This window comes from Populus nigra, chromosome 8 (genome assembly GCF_951802175.1).
Source record: "Populus nigra chromosome 8, ddPopNigr1.1, whole genome shotgun sequence".
Classification (NCBI taxonomy): Eukaryota; Viridiplantae; Streptophyta; class Magnoliopsida; order Malpighiales; family Salicaceae; genus Populus; species Populus nigra.
The window spans coordinates 1,704,987-1,728,504 of NC_084859.1; the positions used below are offsets into that span (position 1 = coordinate 1,704,987).

The 23,518-nt window shown below is 32.0% G+C and overlaps 2 protein-coding genes and 1 long non-coding RNA gene across 5 annotated transcripts; 1 reads left to right on the plus strand and 2 right to left on the minus strand.

Annotated features, from left to right (window-relative positions):
* The first annotated feature begins 29 nt into the window (after window positions 1-29).
* Window positions 30-1,896, plus strand: LOC133700610 (uncharacterized). The gene is made up of 2 exons (XR_009843446.1): window positions 30-155; window positions 307-1,896. It is a non-coding gene; the product is annotated as an uncharacterized LOC133700610 (long non-coding RNA).
* On the minus strand, window positions 1,481-9,019 carry LOC133700607 (uncharacterized). Of its 3 annotated transcripts, none has more exons than XM_062124181.1 (11): window positions 8,564-9,018; window positions 7,469-7,593; window positions 6,349-6,793; window positions 6,107-6,222; window positions 5,184-5,970; window positions 4,384-4,842; window positions 3,847-4,035; window positions 3,541-3,768; window positions 2,743-3,079; window positions 2,369-2,543; window positions 1,481-2,168 (listed from the first exon to the last, which is right to left on the minus strand). In XM_062124181.1, exons 1-11 carry the CDS (start codon window positions 8,789-8,791, stop codon window positions 1,685-1,687), a joined length of 3,573 nt encoding a protein of 1,190 aa, XP_061980165.1. In that variant the 5' UTR covers window positions 8,792-9,018; the 3' UTR covers window positions 1,481-1,684. The 3 variants fall into 3 exon arrangements, with proteins under 3 accessions (XP_061980165.1, XP_061980164.1, XP_061980166.1); XM_062124180.1 differs by having other exon boundaries at window positions 2,369-2,558; XM_062124182.1 differs by lacking the exon at window positions 1,481-2,168 and having other exon boundaries at window positions 2,419-2,558; window positions 2,684-3,079; window positions 8,564-9,019.
* Window positions 9,020-19,799: 10,780 nt separating this feature from the next.
* Window positions 19,800-21,335, minus strand: LOC133702304 (uncharacterized). Its single transcript, XM_062126619.1, has 2 exons — window positions 20,780-21,335; window positions 19,800-20,648 (listed from the first exon to the last, which is right to left on the minus strand). Exons 1-2 carry the CDS (start codon window positions 21,146-21,148, stop codon window positions 20,010-20,012), a joined length of 1,008 nt encoding a protein of 335 aa, XP_061982603.1. The 5' UTR covers window positions 21,149-21,335; the 3' UTR covers window positions 19,800-20,009.
* Window positions 21,336-23,518: the final 2,183 nt, after the last annotated feature.

Genomic DNA, 23,518 nt, shown 5'->3' on the forward strand with positions numbered 1-23,518 from the left:
CTCAAAAACAAAGAGCAAATACCATGAGAATATTCGAAAGCAATAATTGAAGGGGCTAAGCAAAGATGCCGTTCATATATATTAAGAGATCAGGTAAAAAGAATGGGGAACTACCCGGAACGGAGGACGAGATTGCGTTTGAAGGAAAAGAAGCGGTATTATTTTGACTCAAAATCTTGGAACAAGTACAAATAAGTCCTTCTCCTTTATAGTCTGGCTAATCTGCCCCCAAGCTTTGTCTTGCCTTGGCCTTTTGCCCTCTCTCACACTGCAGCTATAAATCATGCTCGTCTTCTGTTTTCGCAGATACAAAACCCCAGCACTTATATTTGGAATACCATGATTAGAGGCTACTCTAAAGCCAAAATGGGCCATAGTGGCTTCTTGTTTTTCTGCCAAATGCTTCAGAATGGCGCTGAAATGGACTGTAGGAGCTTTGTTCTTGCGCTCAAAGATGGGTTTTGCTTCTGCTATGTTGTTTCAAGATGGGTTGGCTCGGTTTTATGATCTGCTGCGTGGTTGTTTGGGTTTTGCTTGACACTTGTTTGATGGAATTCCCGCTAGAGATGGACTTTCTGTCTATGACTGATGGGTATTCTAAGCGTAAGTGTTGGGATGAGACTGGAAGCTTTTTGACTCGATGTCAGTGGAGGGCAATGTAGAGCCAGAAGAGGTCACTATGATAGCCGCTCGTTCAGCATGCTCGCAGAAGGTTGGCAAGGATGTCGTTTAATGAGATGCCGGAGAGGAATGTGGTTTCCTGGAGTGCCATGACTGCTGGGTAACCACCCAAAGGAAGCTTTAGAATGGTTTGTAACATGCTGGAGGCTGCGTTTGTTCCAATGGAGAACATGAGTTCGTGTGCTCTCTGCTTGTGTTCAATTGGATTGCTCGGAATTTGGTCAGTGAATCTCTGAAGTAGAGAGGAATTTATACATTTCTGATTCAGCTGGGAGAAGGGTGCTGCAGTCAGAGAAGAATGAGATTTTCATAGTTAAATTAAATTAGCTTGTGCTCTCATTGATGATATTCAGGATTTGAGAATTTTGGTACTTTACTCTGGCAAGGTATATTTCCTTCTAAAATTGAGATGTATTTGTGGAAGTCCGAGTACAGGATTTCTTGCCTATAAAAGTATTAGTTATGATGAGACGTGTGGTTTTTCTTTTTTATAGTGTTTTTTTTATTTGAAATTACAATTTCCGTTATTTTTTAAAATATTTTTTATTTTGAAATATAAAAAATTAAAAAACCTTATTTTTAAATTGTTTTTTCTTTGAGTAATTTTATTTTTCATTATAAGAGATGTGAACAGAACCTAACCATAGGTTTGGACAGACTTCATTACTAATTAGCCTTTGACTAGGGCTGAAGCTGGTGGCCGGCAACAGGTTCACCGGAGCAACAAACTATCTTGAAAAATAGTTGCAGTAGGACAGCGTTTTCTTACAAGCAAATACATCCATATACAGGGAAGACATCCTAAGCATACCTTTCCCATGCAGATCTTTGATATCATCTTAAATATTATTTACAGCTTCTTGTTCCCATTAAATCAAAGAATTCTCAAATTACAACGATCTACAGGCATCTACGACTGCAATTAATCATAAGCTTTACACGCATTTCTCTGTACAGTGTGCATGTATTTATTTATTCTCTTCTTACGGCATGCACAAATATATCACAGGTTATCAGTCAGATTTACATACCATGGCCTGTGAATGCCAGTGGATACGGTGGCTGCCACCACTAATACTTCAGCAGCTGCCACCACTCTTTTAGTCAGCATGACAGCTCCAATCTGCCTGAGTGCCATTTCTACTAATTTTCTTCCCCAGAGTCCACTGCCCCCAAGCACAATTCCTCTTAGAGCCAAATAGACAGCACGGGAAACTTTTTCAAAAATCGGATCCCCAGCCTGCAAGCTCTTTGCTAGCATCCTAGCCATGACTATCTTTCTTGGCTTAAGCTTCTCCTCATCAACTACCTTGTCATCACCTTGCAACAACCCACTAACTACTTCAACTATTTCTTCAATACCAGCGTCATCAACACGGTCCAGGACTTCCGACAGTTTATTGCTGCACTCTAACAGAATGCTTTCCATTTCTGCACTGCTGGTTACTGCTTGCTCCATTAGGAGTGTTTGCCGGCAAACCAGAATGCTGCAAATTGTGGAGTTTCAGATCAATTAGCAACCCACTTGCATCAAATAAAGATGCAAAGATGTCAATCACCCCCAAACAATGGAAATATGAAAATAATAATGAAGAGAAAGCATCTTTCAAACCAGTCCATCTAGTCTCCAAAGACCATTGAGTTTTTAGAAAATTAAGAAGTGGCATTCCAAAGGTGGATCACTTGCCTGGTAGAAATTACAATGATTTTCTGAATTTGAGCCTGCACAGCCCTCAACCGTAACAGGTTTAGCATAAAAGTTTCAGGCAGAGCTTCTTTTGTTAGACCAGAAACTCCACTCACTAACTTCAACAATCCTAGCCTCACCAACAAATCAACTCTTTCACCAGTGCATTCCGGTTCTGGTTGTTGGTTATCTGATTGAAACAGGAAACCAAATGAGGACATTGGGAAAAATGTAATTACTATAGAAGATAACTGAATCTTTTCTTTTTCAAGCAACTAAACAAGCATACATCATGACAAAAAAATTCCTGTCAACCTTGTAAAGAGCTTGATGTTGTGTAAAGTTTTACAGTTTTTAAGAAGTAGCTCCCATACCTGTCTCAGAAGCAACAGAAGAAGCAATTACACTTTCATTTGTTTTGACCAGAAAGCTTCCACCAGTTCTAAGGGAGGTGAGAGGTACAAAAACCCGTGATGAACTGTCATGGCTCTTCAAAGCCAAGAGAGAATTCTTGTGTTCTTCCCACTCTTGATCTTCACTACTCTTTACAGATGAAAGCCACTGCATTGTCAGTGGTAGAGAGTTACAGGCATCCGAATCAGACCCATAATGGTTGGCAAAAGCTTTCCTAAGATAATCCAATGCAGCAGGACCTGTTAACAAAGGCTCCATCATTCTTATGCGTGCTTTACTAATCTCTTGCTTAAGAGCCTGTCGAATAGGTAGATCATTCAGATAACTCTCAAAAGCTTAATAAGTTCAGCAAGAAAAGAAAATGATGGCCAAACAAGCACCAAGCAGCGAACAGGAAAAAAAACAATATAATGAATGTCAAGCAGTTGATTTTTAGCCTTTGAGCTAGTAGTGTACTTAACAAACATAAGCTATAACTTGCATTTGATGAAATGGGATAGAAAAGCTTATTAATCAACTAAATGAACAGTTTCTGCAGGGAAGTTCTTAAGAAATCACATACAGTACAGAAATAGGCAGTGGAGAGGTGCTCATATTCTTTTATATGGACATTCCAGCAGATTTTATCCACAAGATACATGCTAAATAGGAAAATTTTCATTGTCTGAAATGACCAGAATTATGTTCCGCAAAGTTGAATCAGAATAGACATACGTGAGCCAAGAGCAAGACAAAAGAGAAGGCATGAATATGCACACCTGTATCTGCTGCAGCACAAAGCGCAGACCTTTGATCATTGTGGCAATATGTGAATACTTTGATTCATCTTCGGTTTGACGAGTCTGAGCCAACTCTTTTAACATTTTCTGATGCAGGGCCTTCATTTCATCCTCATGGGCTGGAGAGGAGAGTTTCTGCAAAGTAACTAATGCGAACTCTAGAATTTTCCCACAGTAACCAACGTCCAGGTTACCTGACCTTAGAACCTAATAATAAGTGAAGGAAACTTAGTATAACAACAGAAACAAGATCCTATATTAGTAGTAGTTGAAAAAGATACCCACCTGAGCAAGAAGATCTGGATCGATACTTTCAACAATCTCTTGTTTCCAGCTCTCAGGAGCCAGCTCCTGAATTTCATCCCTCACCTCCCCCACAAGCTGAACTACCCACTCATACTTGGGCTCATCCTGTTTCATGGATTCCAGAACACTATCCCAGAAAGCTGCCTCCATTGTCTCTCTCACCTTTTCCTGAAAGTAATGAGGTAAGAAGGGAAAATTAGTTTCTAAACTCTATCTCAACTCATAACCAGCTTGGTGGAAAACTAAGAGACAGTAGTTTAGTTTTATTATCACCAGCCTATGGGTAGCATTTTCAGTGAAATCTGGACAGGGTACAAAAAAAAATTTAACAAACTTTCATAAAGCAGCATATTCCATAAAGCAACCATTATTCCCTCGGCAAGGCATGCAACTGGAAACAAAATAATTAAATAAAAAATAAGTAATGAAATCAATGGAGATATATTTATGGTAATTTCATTATCTTCAAATAGAATGATTATTGGTTAATGATCATAGTTGTGTTAATACACTAACCTTGAGGCTGTTTTCATCTTTGTCAGCAAGATTGAACCTATCCATAAAACCATGGCGTTGCTCATGGAGAAATTCATTTATGATCAATTCATTCTCTGTTGTTGGTTTCCCAACAGCAGAACCTGACTGGCCATCGAAGTGGCTGCTGCTGGTTGCAGAGGAAGCAGGTTCTTTTGCTGAGGAGGTATCTTCTCTGAATAAGGAGCGAACTACACGGCTTGGCCTCTCAATACCATCACTCATATTATTTCTATTAGTCGAGCCAGTAGCAGAAGGAGAAGATGGGGGCATGCTAGGAGATAGAAAGTGTATGATTGGAGACCCTACTGGACTTCCATTTTCCTTAGCTTGAAAGTACCTAGATCGTGTTTCAGATAGTGCAATTTCCATACGCTCAATACCAGCATCTCCACTCAGGTGTTGAACCTTTTCCCTTAATAGTTTTTGATCTTCTGTAACCTGTATCGAAACAATTAAAAGATAATTATCCAATGAAAATACCAATACACATAGGGCAGAATGCCTTATCAAAAGGCTTCACAAAAATGAATCTAAATTCAGATAATCGTTCGTTCAATTATGCAACACCCCTTTTCAATACCAAATCCAAAGGCAGTTATGGCTTGTTTCAAGACTTGAAAACACAGTGATTAATCAAAAGTATGACAAGACTGCAAAACTCCAAAAACTGAACTTTATTTTACTTCGAAAAAGTTCAAATCATTTTTAATGTGCTTGAGTTCACAAGATTTGTTCATGTCATACGTATCAGATTATATTTCCATGGATGATGGTAAGACCTGTTTCTGAATGGCTTTCATATCATGAGTAAGAGCATCAGTACTCCCTTCTAGGGTGAGCTTGCATTTTTGGATCATAGAGAGTTCAAGCTGGCACGCAGCTCTCACCAAGTCCTCCTCCAATGACTGAGCATCCTTAACCTTCCACACCACAAAGCAATTCAAGTAGGAGCACCATTCTTTATCAAAAGCTGCAAGTTGAGACCTGAACGTACAACGTTTTGGTGACATGGACTCAGAATCCTCATCAGAACTGTGCATGGGCCCATCCAGTATAATCCTTATCAACAACTCAAACTCTCGAATGAAATCTTCAGCAGACTTGGCCAGAGCAATCTCACGCTGCCCTTGACCACTGAAAACAGCATCTGGATGTCCTAAAATCATGTAGGCACAAAGAACAATTCTCACTGGATACCTTGACAATGTAGCAGCACTTCTGGCAGACTCCCTGGTGGTACCTACTCGTTTTGCCTCTCTGCTCCTCATAGAGGACCTAGGAGTAGTCCTCCTTTTCTTAGGGGTGGCAACTCTTTTGAGAAGGTGATCAATGTTTTCCAAGCTGGAGGGATGATCCATAGTAGCAACAGCCATGGAGACTCTAAAGCGGCTCTCCACACGATCAAGTAGAGCCTTCACAGTCTGAAGAGTACCTGTTGATTCAATCAGACGAGCAAGCTGTTCAAATGGCATCGACTTCACACAGTTTTCATTGATTTTCAGGGCATCATAGTCTTTTGCCAGGTCTATGGTAGTCCTCCTTGACCTCAGGAACTGCCTCCAGCACCTAAAAAAATGTAAGCAAGTATACATTGCTCAGGTAAAATTTATACTGAAGAGCAAGCCAGATGTTTTCACACAGGGCTAATGACTTGACAGATTAACCAATTTTTTTAAAAAAAAATAGCAAATGCAGATTATACCTTGCTAATTTTCTAGAAAGGAGATCAGCCTGCTTGTGCATCTTATTCCAGTTCACTCGAACAGAGCTATGCTGCCGTCCTCTCTGCCTCAAATATTCTGCTCTTTGTCTCTTTGCCTAGTTATCATAAAATTCAATGAGAAAACAAAGACATGAACAGCAACACAAAGGTTACCAATTTACAATTGAATATGAGGAAGATGCTATTAATTATTAATTTCTGGGTTCAGACAATATCTGTACCCTTTGCAGTCGATCTTCCAGCTTGTCCCTCATTCTCCTCCTCTCAATCTCACGTTGGTGAGAGACAGACCTGGCTACTCGCTGAACTTGCAACACCCTAGCACATGCCCTCCTCTTTTCAGCTTCCAGCAATCCCATACGCTTCTTTTCAGCGGCTGCACGTTTTTGGTTAATTGCAGCACGTACACGCTCCTTGTACTTACTTTCCCGAGCCATTCTTCGTGACAATGATTGGGATGTTCTCTCCTTAAGCGTGGCCCTTCTTTGTCTGTATGCCTTGAGCATGAGCATTCTATTTGCTTCAGCCTGCTGAACCCGTAACTCCACTTTTGTTCCAAGCCTCTCCCTTTCTCTCTCAAAACGCATCTCCACCCCAGTTTTAGCCGCCTGCCGCAACTCATCCAACCTAGCCAAGCGCATCTGAGCTTTTTCCAGGATGCTTAACCTGTAATATCAGAATGTGTGCTCAAACATGCAGCTTTACTAATATTTATGAATTTCAAAATAGTGTGGTTTGAAAGGAATGTATTTGCAACTTGTTTCTAATGGACAAATCTAAAACATTGCATCAACAAATGGGAAACTGAATCAGAATAAAAAAATCAAAGGAACATATGCAGAGCCATAAGCCACAGAATAGGTCTGGGGTGCAGCCAGATGGCAGCATAGAGCCAGCCAATTCCAAGATATGGAAGAAATCAAGAAATGCAAAATCTGTTTTTAATGTTAAACATTTTCAGAAAAAATTGTGAGATACAGTAGAGAAAAAAGAATAATCATTTTTAACAAGTGACAGCAATACGGATAAGTGAAAAACCTGTAAGAAAAATGTGGTGTATAACCCATGTTAAAACCTAAAGGGGATAAGGACGGAGAAATTCACAAGATATTTAATAAGTGGAAAAGAAAAACAAATAAAAAATCATAGCTAAAAAAGCAGCATCATGATCCATCATTGAAGTATATGAGGAATCAACACAATCAGGGTAAAGCTTGGACAGTAATGATAAAGCATGGCGATGCTTAAAGGTCACATGGATAGCATTCAAACCACCAGGCTTTAATACAAAAACTATTCAATTAAACATCAAGAACCCAATCAGTAACCAATAAAGACTACCTTTTTTGCTCCGCGGCATGAAGCTTTGCTTCAAGGCGTTGGGCAAGGTCTTCTTCATGAGATGAACATTGTGAGGGGCTTCTTGGCTTTGGTCTAGCCTTGCTTGACAACTTCTCATAGAATTGCTGTACTCAAAGGATTAGCCAAAATAATGTTAAAAATAAATTCCCATGAAATGAGCTGTGTGATCAAATTTTTAAAAAATAAAAGTATTCTAAAAATGAATTAATTAACCAAAAAGAAAAGGAAAAACTTTTCCAAGAAAAGAAAAAACGCGTGATGTGATTATTATCCAAAATAATTAACACACATGTTAGATAAGCAAGTGAAAGAAAATCCCATATGCTTAAAAACAAAAATCCAACAGGAAAACAAAGATATCCCCACCACCACCTACCTAACACCGGCAAAAAATAAATCAATATAAAAACCTCTTCAAATTTTGATGAAATAAAAGATATTAATCCCAATAAAAGAAAAGGAAACTATAAATTGTAATAGAAAAGTGATGAACTTTTCACAAATCAACAAAAAAAAAAACCAGAAAAAAGAAATAAAATAAAACATGGTGCCTAAAACAAGAAAAGCATAACAATTCTTGGTTACTAAGAAAGAAATTATTTCATTTCATTGCAGAATAAAATTAAAATAATTCCTTGACACCAATCAACAGTCAAAGATGATTGCTTTTTTTATTTTATTTTATTAAAAAAATTTCTTTAGTTCAGAATTCTGGCACCCAAAAAAGAATATACATTCAACACCGATTGTTAATATTCCTTCTCTAATTCAGTAGTAAAAAATCTAAATTGAAAATTAAAAAAAAAAAAAAAAACGGTAACCAAGTGCTTCTTCGTGACTTGAAAAATAACCAGAAAGAACCGAAAAAATTAATTCCGAAAATAAAAACAAATCAAAAACAGTAAAAATTACGGCAATCAATTAAAAGAGGAAAAAACAATAATTATCAATACGATTTTAAGAAAAAAAAATTAAAAAATTAGTTTTGGAATTTCAATTAAAAAAATTGATAATTAATCTTCGTTCTCTTTGAAAAGAAACGGAAAGAGTTGAGTTATAATAATAATAAAGAACCTGTCGACGGAGATGAGCGTGTCGAAGTTTAGCTTCGATTTCTTCAACACTACTAGTTGTAGGAGTCTTCGCTTCCAATAGTCTTTTTTGCAGGTTCTTCGGTATTCTCCTCGGAGACGAGAACGATACCTTATCACTCACAGGAAAATCAATAACAACTCCACCACCCACTACCCCAGTCTCCGGCGACGGCGACGACGGTGATGACGACTCCGGTCCAATATCCATAATTCACACCCAAAGCAACAGCAGGAGGAGGAGGAAGACACCAAAACGATACCGTATCTCTCTCACACAAACACTTTCTTTCTCTGTTGATGAATCTCTGGTGTTTTTTATATACATGTACAAGAAAATTCAAAGGGAAAGGCTGCGTCGATTCCTTCTTGAATTGTTTTTAAAAGAATTCTGTTAGAGAGAAAGAGAGAACAAAAAGCGTGTGTGTAAAGTGTTTATGTTGTGTTGTGTGAGATTTACTTATCTTCGTCATCTGACTCATCTCCTCTCAGTATTTTCTGCCACGTCATCTCATCACAACGGCTCTCTCTCTCTCTCTCTCTTCGGTTTTTAATTTCACATAGATTATGAACTATAGGTTAACCTCAGATCTTATAATTGTAATTAAATAATATTTATAATATAAAAAAATAAATACAAGGAAAATAAAGAGTGAGGTGAAGAGGAATTCTTATTATTTTTTAAAGAGAATGGAGAAATAAAAAAAGATAAATTATTATCACTTTTTAGTATATCCGATATAATTTATAAAAATGATTTTTAATTAAAATAATATTTTAAATTTATTTTAAATATCAATATATTAAAGAAAATAATAATTTAAACTGCATATTTAATAAGAAAAAACCTCTCGTAATATAATGAATAATAATATCTGTAATTGATAAGAATATATTCAATAACAATTCGATTATCGATGAATAATGCTTTGTAAGAGATTCAACTCCATAAGAAAAGGATATAGACTCGTCGTGCTTTGTGCAATGCCATCATAATAATCATTGCAATTAAAATCAATCAATATAATACTATTTCTTTTCAAAAAGCAAAAGTCTTTTTAAAGATTAATATTTTTTATTAAAATTATATATTTTTTTATTTTAAACACTAAAAGATATATTTGTTTTGATGTTAAAAGGTGTTTTTATAAATTTTTAATTATTTTTTTATAATTTTAAATTATTTTAATGAGCTAATATCAAAATTAATTTTAAAAAATAAAATAAAAATTATTTTGATATATTTTTAAATTAAAAATAAATATTATCACTGTATTAAACACTATTTTAATATTGGTTTGATTAAACTTGTCTAAATAAAATAAATAGCTAAAAATTCAGTTATATCAATTAAATTTTATTAAATTAATATTTTTTCAGTTAAATTTTAAACATTAGGTTTTAAACCATAATTTTTTTAAATTAACAAATCACCTAAATCAGTTTAATAAACATATTTTTTTTATCTCAAATAGTGAAGGCAACAAACTAAGAGTTTTTGTGTTCAATAGAGTGATTAATGGGATGGTTGAAGATTGGATGGATGGCATCAGCCTACTTATTTTCCACTTTCAATTATTTAAAAGAAAGTCAAATTTGTAACTTTTTCCTTACCTATACTTTACTTGCTTTCAAAACCTAACCCCCCTGTTTATGGCTTTGCAAGTAAGTAACCTCCTTGATTCTTGCTTGCCTTTTCAGTTCTAGTTCGGAAGGAAACAGAGTAAACTAGGTTTTTTTTCTTACAGGTTACATTAATTTTTTAAAATATAAAAAAATATTCAAATAACATGAGTGAGCTTGAATTAACTTTATTAACGGGCTATTTAGGATAATCTCGAAGAAAAAAATAAAAAACTCAAGGTTTAATAGCTTTATGTCAAAGGATTAATTAATTTTTTAAAAAAAATACTAAAATTAAATTGAGTTATGACATCAAGATGACTATCTAGGAGACCAAAAAAATATTGAATAAAATTCTTAACCATCAAAAAACCGAAAAGAAAAATGAATGGTAATCAAAATAATAAGAACTACATATAATATAAAAACTAATGAAATAAAATAGTGAGGAACTTAATCGAAAAATAGAATAAAAAAATTATAAAAAAAATAACAATTAAAAGAATGAAAACCAAAATTAGATGAAAATAAATAAAATAAAATGTTGAGGGAAAAAATTGAAAGATAAAACAAATCAAGAAAATAAAAAAAACAACAATCAAGAAAATAAATACCATATTTAATATAAAAACAAAACAAAATCAAATGGAAATGGATGAAACTGGAAAAAAAACAATCTAAAAAAGAATTCAAAACAAAGAAAAACAAAAAAAATCATAATTGAATTTTTTTTCATTAATTTTTTATCAAAATAATATTATTTTACTTTTTAGTAGAATAAAAAATCAATAATAGAGATTGACTCTCACACTCGGTTTAAAAGCATGATAAACAAAAATAAACATAAAATATAATATGAAAATTTAATGAAATTAAATAATAAAGAACAAAATTACACACAAAAAAGTAATTAAGAAAAGAACTCATAATAAAATAAATTACAATCATAAAAATAAAAATTAAATTCAAAAATAAATAAAATTAAAAAAATAAATAACAATCAATCCAGTATTTTAATTTTATTATTATTATTATTAACTGCCAGTCGGTCCAGGTTTCAAAGCAATAATAATATATCCTCGCAGTAAAATATTACTCAAGTGTAAAATGCACGCTGTTGCTGTCAGCCTTTATTGCTGATCAGAATGAACAAATTGTTTGGAAGACTCAAACAAGAGCATGTTGGCCTCTCCTTTCTTGGTGGAAGATGCGGTGCTGGCTCATGGCTGCTGGCTCATGGCTGATGGCTGCTGGCTGCTGGCTGATGGCTGATGGCTGCTGATCTTTTTGCCGCTTGGAATAGTTTGGTCTTCTGCTCAAAAAATAAAATAAAAAACGGTGGACGCCTTAAAATCTCAGTGTACCCACACACATATAATATATATATTATTTTCAATTAAAATATACATTGGGACCGTCCCTCTTGTCATATAGATAAAAAAAAAAAATTATAAAATTAATACCAAGTTGGAAAAGATAAAATATGAAAAAAGAATTAAGCAAAAACTTATGATAATATAGAAGTTGAATTGTGTATTATTTTCAATTAGATCTTTTTTTTAGTATTTTACTAAAATTATGAAATTTATATATTTGATATTTTTTAAAATTTTATTATTTTAGTTTTAGAATATAAATTCTCTAAATTCATCTTTGATCAATAAAAAAACCAAACATTGATGCCTGCTTGGATTTAAACTTGATATATTGCTTGTGCCACATATGTATGCAAAAGAAGAAAAAAAATCCAAGCAAGTTCTTAAGAGAGAGAAAATATAGAAACTTTTTTAAACCAAAAGTTTTAAATTTATATTTATATTTATTACAATATGCTTTTTTTTCTTGTGATGGACTATAACAATTTCAATGAAATAAAATCAAAACAACTAACAAAAATGGTAAAAAAATTATGATCTTTCAGAATTTTCTAAGAAATAAAAATATATATTTCAATGTGTTTCCAAAAAGAAAAACTCTTAATTTCGGTGTTCCCTAACATTAATTAATACGAGTTTGAATCATAGTTTGAAAATAATGTCTTGCTTGACAGGTTAACTGTAATAGCCCGGTCTAATCTGTTGTATATTGTTTGTTTTGGATCTTGCCCAGTACGAATTAAGGTTTTGATCTTCAACCAGTTGAAGATTTTCAACTCCATTCTTTTGGTATCAGACAATATATAACAGGATGGGTCAGCCTATTACGTTTAGTATTAGAGTCGAGGACGACTCGTCTTAAGGTGGGGGATTGTGATATTCCACATCAGAAGCGAGCGTCCAGAGCCAAGGCTTTATGAGTAGTACTAGTTGCTGACTTATTGTACGTGTTTTGGGGCGTCAGGCTCAGAAATAAGTTTGCGTCACCAAGAACAAAATCATAAAGACAATAAAGCCCAAAACGAATAATATACAATAGATTAGGCCATGCTATTACATTAACTTAAGACTTGAATTGGATAAAAAAAAAATTTAAAAAAAGAAAAGATGAAATTTCAAGTGATTTGGCTAAAACCTCTGTTGACATGGCAAGACACAGAAAAAAAAATTAATTGCAACTCATTAACTATTGTTTCTAACAAATATAATATTATTTTATTTTATAAAAAAATAAAAATTGATCTAATAATTCATTCAAAACTGGATAACTTAATCAAAACTTATGATCTTGGTCTTGTACCGAGTCTAACACTTTAAAAGATAATTTAAGAGTATGCTTGGTATTGTGGTAGTAGTTATTTTTTAAAGTGTTTTTTTGTTTAAAAATATATCAAAATAATATTCTTTTAAAAAAATTATTTTTGATATCAGCACATTAAAATGATCTGAAAACAAAAAAAATATTAATTTGAAGAAAAAAATAAAATAAAAATTAATTGTTTTATAAATACTCTTAAAATATAAAAATAAACAGGCTATACGTATTTTTCTATTTAACATGGAACCCACAGAAGAAACTTGTGGCAATAGAAGTAGATCGAATCACACCCAGGGAGGAAACAATATTCCACTGCTTAAATTAATTTCTGTAGGATTGTTGCTCAAGCAAGATTCTGTTCAGCCTAAAGATAATGTTGTCAACTGTACAGTTGGCAAATTAGAAAATGGATTCATGAAGCATAGAATGGCTTGCGTGGACTGGGGAAGCTTGATCCGGACGTGTGAAATTTTGTCAGCATTTTCTACAGATCTAATTTTATAATGAATTAGCTTGCCACAACTTGTTGAGGTCGGGTTGTCTCCAAATTAGCATAGTTTTTAAATCCAGTGTGGTAGCTGCCCGGTTCAAGGTTCGAGTTCAAGATTTTGATCGGGTTAATCTCTTTTTTTAAAAAATTCAAAATTGCATTGTTTTAGTAAAAAAAAATCAATGGGTTGCAACCGGGTTTTACCGGGTCACCGGGCTAACCTGCCGGATCGGTCGGGTCATGACTTTTCCTATATTTTCATCAACCTGGCTTGGTTCCAGCTCCGAGTCGACCTGTCAGGCAGGACTAGGTTTCAAAACTATACCTATTAGTATTAAAAGATATTGTTTCATAACAGGTCATTTGTTTCAGATTTTTTTTTCTAGTTATTTTTTATTTTTTTTTCCTAGGTGGGTTCCATAATTTTATTTAATTTGAGTTTCTTTCTAAGTGGTCGATTTAAGTTGTACATCTAAACAATTTATATGTTATTTTTCAGAGGAGATTATTAAAACAAAATTAAAAATTATTGATATTTGTAATTTATCAAACATAAAATTCATAATTTGATTAGTTAATTTAGATTGATCTATGTAAATTTAAATCGATCCAATACATTGTTTAAATATTAAAAAAAAAAATTCATCGATCTTTCTCTCTATTTATTACAGGATTAAGAGTATGATTATTATTGTGATAACTGTGATAACAATTATTTTTTAAAAAATATTTTTCAGTTAAAAATTTATTAAAATAATATTTTTTTATTTTTGATATCAATTTATTATAATAATTTCAAAATATATAAAAAAATAATTTCAAAAAATATTATTTTAATATATGTTAAAATTAAAAACATGTTTATTTTTTAACCTGTTTTTCAGGAGACACCTAGGACCAATAGAAGTAGACCGAATCACACCAAGGGAGGGAGCAATATCTGTCGGCCTGTTGCTCACACAATTCTTACAACAGTTCAGCCTGAAGATAATGTTGTCAACTGTTGATCTGGACGTGTAATGACAAATTCAAATCCAAGAAAACAATCAAGACAAGCTAAACAATTTTCGAAGAAAAAAAAATGAATAATTTTTAATCCTTTAAAAAACTATGGCTTGAATGCGAATCAGCTGAAAAAGTGGTGGAAGGAGTAGGGAATAATAAATCTTTAATTAAATAAAATACAGGGACAGTATATTTTAATATTTTCAAAAACTTTGGGAGGCTGCAAAAAGCAGAAGATGTGACGCTTGGTCGTGACGGCTACTCCTCCTTTCACGGGACTTGCTACGTCTTTCAAATGAGGCGTCTTCCCCCACACGCGAGCAAAAATAGGAGCATCCTCCCTCACGCTCGCGAGTACGTAAGCCAATCCCCAGTCCCTCAGATAAACACTCACGTGTCTATCAATCGATTCAGCACCGAACTTATGATTCAGACCTCCGAGAATAGTCTCAGCTCTCGTGATGCCATGTTTCAGAAAATGGTCACTCAAGCCTGATATCCATTATGGGAAGGCACGTGAATTTCATCCGATTTATATTTTATAGTGTCTGTTTTGCAAAGTGGTGTGATATATTCTTTAATAATAATTTTTAAATAAAATAATTGTATTTTTATCATTATAAAATAATAATCTCATTTTTTAAAAAAATATTAATTTTATATTTTCAATAAAAACAAATTTAAAAAGCAAAATTAATTGCAAAATCAAATGAACATCTAAAAGTTGTTTAATCTTGTAGTTGTTTTTGCTTTTTGCACAGCCACTTAAAAATTTATTTGGATAGAGTTGATTTGTGAGTACGATAGAGATTGTTTTTTAAGTATTTTTTATTTAAAATAATATTTTTTATATTAACACATCAAAACAATTTAAAAACACAAAAAAATATTAATTTGAAGTTAAAAAAATAATTAAAAAATCTTCAAAAATATGGTTAAACTAGGATCTCAAATAGAGCCTTAGTCAAATAATTTCTGCCTTTTGCACTCGATTCCACATATAGAACCTGTTTGGTATTGTTTGGTATTGTGGTTGCAGTTATTTTTCAAATTGTTTTTCATTTCAAAATACATCAAAATAATTTTTTTATTTTTTAAAATTTATTTTTGATATCAGTACATCAAAACAATAAAAGAAACACATAAAAATAATTTAAAACAAAAAAATATAAATTTTTTTAATTTTTTTAAAACAAAAACAACAGACTTCTAATTGCGTTTCAAACTTTAGTTTTATAAAAGCTAAAATAACATATTTTTCCTTCACATAAATCTGCTTTTCATTTATTTTGAAAACAAAAATATGTCCATAACAATTTTATCTAAATACATATTTTTTTTTAAATCACAGCTAAAATTATTTTTAAAAAATCTATTTTTTAAAAAAAAACCTGCAACGATAAAAGCCACACACACTTATATCCTTACATTTCTTTGTGTGGTTCAAATTTCGTTTAGTTTGAAAAAATATAAAAAGTCAAATGGCAATTTGACCTGAAAAAAATAATCAAATACAGTTTAAAACGTGATATTACAACATAGACAAACTTGCACTAAATTAAACTAATTTTCATTTTATTTGATTAAAACCAAATGCAATGGCAAGAGAGAGTCCATCCAAATTGCCCAGCACTCGGTTATTTAACACCTATGTTTTATTTTATTATTATAATTTTATTTCTTATTGTAATGTCACGCATCTCTTGATCACAATCTTTAACGTCTTCGGTTTGATTCATGAAGAAATTTTTAGTTTTAGATGTTTACTCTATGTTTTTATAGTTTTATGATTTATAAATGAAATATAATTTGACTTTTAAATATAGATTTTATTTTAAAAAATTAATCCAAAAAAATATTATAAACTCAAATATTTAATGGGTGCTCATCATGCATATTCATCAACATGGTTTGAAGATTCATTGATTTGGAATCTAATTCGAACTAGGTTTTGTTATTAAACTAGTTTAGAAGTTGATTTAATCAAATTAAAATTACAGGGCAAACTAATTTATAATTTAAATAAATTTGAGTGAGATCTACTAAAGTTAATAATAATTTTTTTTAATCATCTAGTAGGTATCTCAGTGATAAAAGCTTGAAACTAAGGGGTTTGTTCTCTTATAATCTCATGTTCGAGCCATGTGGTTGCTAATATGATAACCACTAGAGATTTATATGGTCGTTAATTTCAGATCTCGTGAAATTAGTCGAAGTACATACAAGCTGACCCGGACACTCATGTTAATAAAAAAAATATTTTTTTAAATTAATATTCTTTTAGAATAGATTCAAATAGATATATCGAGTTATAAGTTTACCCAACTAATTAATTACTCAGTCTTAAATATAATCGGATATTAGATAAGTGGTGAAATTAAATATTTAGAGTGGGAAATATGTACACAGAAAAATACGGCTCCAATTTGTGTAGCTGTGGGTTCCATCCGCCTAAAAAACGTACCTGCTTAACTGGCCCGGAGACGCGGAATGCAGGCATACCAAAAAAGAGTCAAAGTGGGGCCCAGTAGGCAGCGGCTTTTGCTGATGGTGGGCCCGTCCAGTTTATGAAAAGTGGGGCGTATTGTCGTTAAAAGATACCTGGCCCAATGTATATTTAACCTCCACGTGTGAGCAAAAATAGAGATGACAATTGTTAACCGTGGTACACTTTTAGACGCTAATCATGACCATAATCAAAATAGAGATCAATAATTATAGTCTCAACTATAATTTATGAAAATCAATAATTATAATCACAGCCATGGTAATAGTTAGGTATGAATTTTGCATAAATAGTTATCTATTCAGCAAATCGTTAACTATCTATTTTATTTTAAAAAAGTTGAAATTAATAAATAAATAAAATCATAGATATTATTCTTATTCTAGCTTTCAAATCGCAGATCATTGAGTCAATTTTAAGTTTGTTGTTTTTTTATATCAAAATAACATTATTTCATTCATTTTTTTAATAAAAAATTCCGTAATGTTGACCTAACCAGATTTGAATTGAATTTGGTCCGGAGAGAGATCTACTCCTTGAGTCACCTGGTTTAGCCAGGTTAATGTTTTTTCTTATTTGAATTGAAATCCACTCTAGATTAGGCTTATAGGTTATAAATTTTCTATATCAACTTGAAAAATCCGCGATCTATGACATGACATGAGACTGTAATTATCTCATGGAATCCAAATCAAAACAAAACAAGATAGAAAGTCCAATTCTATTCAACCAAATATTCAAGGCTGAAAATAAATAAACAATATTCAATTAAAAAAAATTATTTTACAAATATCTAAATTTAATAAAGAACATCAAATAAAAAAAACCCTGAAATAACCTAAATCATTTTTAAAATTAGTAAAAAATCCTATATAAATAAAATAAAATAATAAAAAAATCCAATCTCCAATTAAATCAAATAATGAAGGATAAAACTTAAAAAATATGAGTTTTTTTTTTAAATAAATCAAGGTGAATCTCCTAAACCTAGTCTAACCTCCCAAATTTGCAACTCGTTAAATTTTAAACTTAGACTTAATTAAGAAACTCGATGTAATCTTGAAGGGTAAAATAAAAAAATATATCAATTTAAAAAATCAATCAAAGTAAAAAAAATAGCATTAAGAAAATAGAGGATGAAATCGTAAAAATAATAAATTTTAAAAATGATATAAAATAAAAATAAATAGTGATCAAAATAATAGGGACCAAATTTAACATATTAAAAAACTTAAGGATGATGGAATTGAAAACAAATTTTAATTTTATAAAATATTTTAAATAAAAAAATATCAATTAAAAAAACATAGATAAAATTTGAAAGAAAAATATAATGAAGGGATGTTGTGAAATTTGAAAGGTTCGGTGTGAAAATTAAAAAAAAAAAACTAACTAACACTAAACTAAAACATAGATGAAATTTGAGAGAAAAATAAAATAAAGAGATGTTGTGAAATTTGAAAGGCTCGATGTGAAATTTGTGAATTATATTACACGTGCCATCTGGAGAGGTAAGCCATCATACCACATTATAGCCATTAACAAACCAAAATGAAAGTATGAATAATTAAGTCCCGGGGGCAAGGTAAGAAAATTTTAATTTTAACAGTAATAAAGTTATTTTACTGTGTAGGAAAAAGTAAAATAAAATAAAAAACCTTTAGACCTAGTTTTTTTTTTTTCTTTTATGAGCAATTAAGTAATTATACTTAACAATAATAATACCCAAAGCCCAGGCAATTGAGTATTTTTTTAAAGAGTACGAAAACATTATTTTACAATTTCAATTTATGGTAAAATCATAGTTTTGAAACTTGGCCTGTTCCGGCGGGTCAATTCAGGATTCGGTTGATTAGAAACTAGAACCGGATCGGGTGAAGAAAAAATAAAAAAAGTCATGACTCGGTGTGACCCGACCACCCAATAGGTTGACCCAGCAAAACTCTGTTGTAACCCGTTGATTTTTGTTTTATTTTTTTTATTAAAACAATGTTATTTTGAATTTTTTTAAAAATATAGATTGATCCGACCGACCTGGTGACCTGATCAAAACCCGATGACCCGGTCAAAACTTGAAATCTGGGCCAGGTTTAAAAACTAGGGGTAAAACACATCCTTTGGTTTTTTTTTTTATAATAGCCTAGTGTATTTGCTATGTATTTTTATTTTACAGACTTCTATCGTTTCATTCTCATCTAAACGGCAATTATAGACAAGAACACAAAAAAAAATGAAGGAAACCTCCCCTTTTGAGACACGTGTTCGTTTCAACGGGCACATGAGACCATATTGATTAAAGTTAGGACCAAAATTTTGGGTGTGAAATTTAACGCCAAGTTCTAGTCAAATTTGGGCCAATTGATAATAGAAGTCAAAGCTACACCGTTGGATTGAATAAGGACCATATCTGGATGGAGGAGGTTTTTGCTTGGCACTATCATGTTTTGGGTTTCTGCTTAGAGAAGAAAGCCCAACTTTACTATTAAATGAAAAGGTTTTTGATTTTTTTTTATTATTAGGGTTGATTTAGCTGAATTGAACAAAATTTAGTCATTGAGTTTTCTCATATCAATATATTTTTTAAAATTTTATTAAAAAATAATATAAATTATATCTTGAAATTCCACTAACAGTTTAACCTTTTAGGTTGAATTGATTATTTGATTTGATATCAGAGTTTTGATAACTAAGTGGTTATGAGTTCAAATCTTACTATCTTCATATTATGAAACTATGCAAGTTCCAAGCCCAAAAAACTTTTACTCGAGAAAGTCTTCACTTAGCTACTTAAGTTTTTAAATTGAATTTGTTTTTTTGACAAGTTTAAACCTAATATCTAGAAATTTACTAGACTCCAACTAATCCGGTTAAACTGGAATGATCCACTCAGAGGTAAACAACTTGAACCAACCATAATATTTTATATTATTTGATATAACTAAAAACACAACTCGAATTAATAAAGCAAAGGCTTGAAAAGAGAAAATCAAAGGAACGTGCAAGAAGAAGGTTGCCCTAATTAATGCCACAATGGAAATGATTCACACAGTTGTTGATTTTCATCATTTTAATCCCTTCGTACCTAAAAGTTGCTTCACCGACGTAGTTTGCTTACGTGCGGGGCTGACGAGAGCACATGCCCAAAAGCTTCTTCCTCCCTTCAACTATTTCATCAAAGAAATCATCAAGCTGTCCAATTATGGTCTCTACCCCACATCTCAGCAACCCAAAGCAACTCTTCAAGCTGTCAACCTTGTCTTGGATGTCCATGCCTGATTCACACTCCACAGCGCCACCACTCTCCAGCTCTGCCTTGAGCTCCTCCATTGCAATTCTTGCCTGCCTGAACTCATAAAGCATGATACCAGCTGATGAAGCCGATTGCCCACCAATTTGATCCATTCCGTTTTCCACTCTTCGCTGCAGTCTTGCTATTGAATCCATGAAGGCTGAACCAAACGTCATCTGCTCCCCCTCCCGAAACGCAGCTGCTCTTTGCCAAAAAGGTGGCCAACAATACACTAGCCCAGCAAGCAATATCAATAGAAGCAACGAGTTAACATTCCTCATTGCGTGTAGAACACCTCGAAATCCATTGAATGCATTGAACCAGCTCGACTCAATCATTACACTATTAAAAGTTCCTTCGAACTTCAGTGACAACGCTTCTACTCTTGTTTCCATCAACCTCTTGTTCTCCTCTTCCAGCACTATAACTTCCCTTTGACAACCTACGATTGCACGGATAACCTACACCATTATGATCACAACCATGCATAAATTAATACGTAAGTAATTAATCAAGCTAGCTTGAAACATCTTGTATATATCCTTCATGAGACACACACACCCACACAGAGATCAGATAGAGAGAGACTAACCTGACGTGAAACTTGTGCATTCGAATGGCGACGATAACCATCGAGAGAGGAAACTATATTGGCACCGGAGGAGTGGTGGTTTTCCATAGCTAGAACACCTGATTTGAGTACGAGACAGGCTTCCCAGAGCCTGGAGCTTTCATCCATGTACTCGTCAAGCCACTTTTCTCCCACGGGAAGGTGAAGTTCTTGAACCAGAGTGGTTAGCTGAGAATGGAAAGATTGGAGAGAGGATAGAACTTTGGAAAGGAACTGAACAGAGATGAAGTTGTGAGATAGGAAGCTCTGATCGAGGTCATCAAGTTCTCTTGAAAGCATGCTGTAGAAACCACTGACAGGAGCAAGGTTGCATGGAGGATCCATAAACATCAATATTCAAGGATATATGGTATATGGTGGTGAGAAGAAAAGATGCTGGAGATTAACTGGTTTATATTGCAAGATTGAAGACAACAAAGAAATAAAAGTACTGAATTTCAGTAGCTTTTTGTGAGCAGCACAGTACAGGCTTCTTTCTACAAGCTGGAATAGGATTATCGCTGGGTGCAATAATGTGTGTTTCCTCATGGAGTGGAGGGGATGATTAGGAATCTATTGTTATCATTGTCTAATTGGCAGAAAAGGTACAGAGAGAGAGATGACCGGGGGAGATTTCTAGCTATACAATAATAGATATCTCATAATAGTAGTTTGACAGGTCAACTTTACAAGTTATTAATTTAAAATTTAATTTAATTTAAATTTTATTTAGAATTAATGTGAAAGTTGATAGCATCATTAATTTAAAACAATATTATTAAATTTTTTTTATTGAAAACAACATTATTTTATATAAAACACCAAACATCTTGATTTTAAAATTGACTTAGAGTGTGTTTGGCATTCCATTTCAAAAGTATTTTTAAAATAATTTAATTTTTTTTGTTTTAAATTAATATTTTTTAAATGTATTTAGATTATTTTTATATGCTGATGTCAAAAATAATTTTTTAAAATAAAAAGATATTATTTTGATGTGTTTTGGAATAAAAAATATTTTAAAAAACAACTATTACCATACTTTCAAACACACTTTTAACAAACCTGTAACCTGACGCTTTTGAGTCAAATATGAGTTTGATATATATAGTCTGACATGATTTAAAATGATTTAAAAGGATCAAATTCTGGATTTGATAAGATTTGTTTTTAAAAGTATGATAATAAACTTGAAATGACTCAAAAGGATCAAGTTTTGGATTTGATAAAATTATTTTTGAATATATAATAATAATTATTTTTCAAAATTATTTTCATTTCAAAACATATCAAAATAATATATATGAAAGTATGAAACAACATGACACAATCTTTATTGAGCCTCCTCCATGTTAATGTATTATTGAAGGTATGATAAACAAGGTTGCAGCTCTTTATTCAATGAGAGGCTAGATTATGTTTCATGGGCCCTAATTAAGAGTTTGACTACTACTTTGACTGGGATTAATTCCTTTTCTCATTAATGAGAGGCTAGATTATGTTTCATGGGCCCTGATTAAGAGTTTGACTACAACTTTGACTGGGATTAATTCCTTTTCTCATTAATTCTCCTACTTCGATTTGGTTTCTCTTCTTAAGATTGTGGAGGCTCTGTCTTCTTCAGCTTTTCTATTTCAATTCTCTTGTTACAAGCTTTTGTGTTCCCATATATATATATATATATATATATATATATATATATATATATATATATGAGCATCGTCTTCTTCTAGTTATAGACTATTTTAATCAAGCAGATCGGCCATGGATGGTGAGCTTAGGATAAATTTATATATGCTGAATTGCTACAACGTAGATTCTTTTACTTTGGGACCCAACATGCATTCTATTTTAAGCATTAAATTTAGCTATCAATGTTCCTCTTGGAATATAATATTTGAATGTCCCTAGACAATCTTCACGACATGATGAATGGACGTACCATTCCCAAAAACCAAGATGTTCCTATGATATTTACGGGGTAATGTCGTTGTAGTGATTATTTTTAAAATTTTTTTTATTTTTAAAATTTTATTTTTGATATTGAAACGCTAAAATAATATAAAAATACCAAAAAATAATTTAAATTAAAAAAAATAAAAAATTTAATTTTTTTAAAACACTTTTGAAATATAAAAACAAACAAATTCTAGATCATGGAGTAAAAGGGACAAATATGCTATAGTTTTTCATCAAGTGAAAATTAACAATTAATCTCTTAACATGATGATAGGGTTCTGCAAGATTGATATCTTTTATAACATGCATGGTTGATTTTGATAGTGTTTGAGAGTGTAATAACGCGATTGATTTTTAAAATATTTTTCGCTCAGAAATGCATGAAAATATATTTTTTAAAAAATTATTTTTAATATCAACACATCAAAATGATAAAAAAAACACTAAAACAATTAACTTCAAGTAATTTTTTTTAAAAAATCACAAAACACAGTTTCAACCGTAAAAACTAGTAGCCCTTTGTAAATCAGGGATTGTCGATAATATTGACAAATGAAAACTTACCCGGTTTGAAAAACATATTTTTAGAGATTTTTTAATCATTTTTTAAAACAAGTAAAAATATAATCTTTTTTATTTTTTCAAATAAAATGAAAAATTATATGAACAACATAATTTGTTTTTATTTTATATACAAGCACTTTTTAACAACATATAATATTAAGATTATATTTTTATATTTAGCTAATGTTGTAAATTTAT

What these genes read in the sequence shown, in the direction of transcription:
- LOC133700607 (XM_062124180.1), bottom strand. Translation starts at nt 8,791, where the DNA reads ATGGATATTGGACCGGAGTCGTCATCACCGTCGTCGCCGTCGCCGGAG. An exon ending in TGGAAGATCGACTGCAAAGG is followed by an intron (nt 6,223 to 6,348) that starts GTACAGATATTG and finishes TATGATAACTAG; the next exon opens with GCAAAGAGACAAAGAGCAGA. An exon ending in TTGTGCTGCAGCAGATACAG is followed by an intron (nt 3,080 to 3,540) that starts GTGTGCATATTC and finishes CCTATTCGACAG; the next exon opens with GCTCTTAAGCAAGAGATTAG.
- LOC133702304 (XM_062126619.1), bottom strand. Translation starts at nt 21,148, where the DNA reads ATGTTTATGGATCCTCCATGCAACCTTGCTCCTGTCAGTGGTTTCTAC. An exon ending in ATGCACAAGTTTCACGTCAG is followed by an intron (nt 20,649 to 20,779) that starts GTTAGTCTCTCT and finishes ATAATGGTGTAG; the next exon opens with GTTATCCGTGCAATCGTAGG.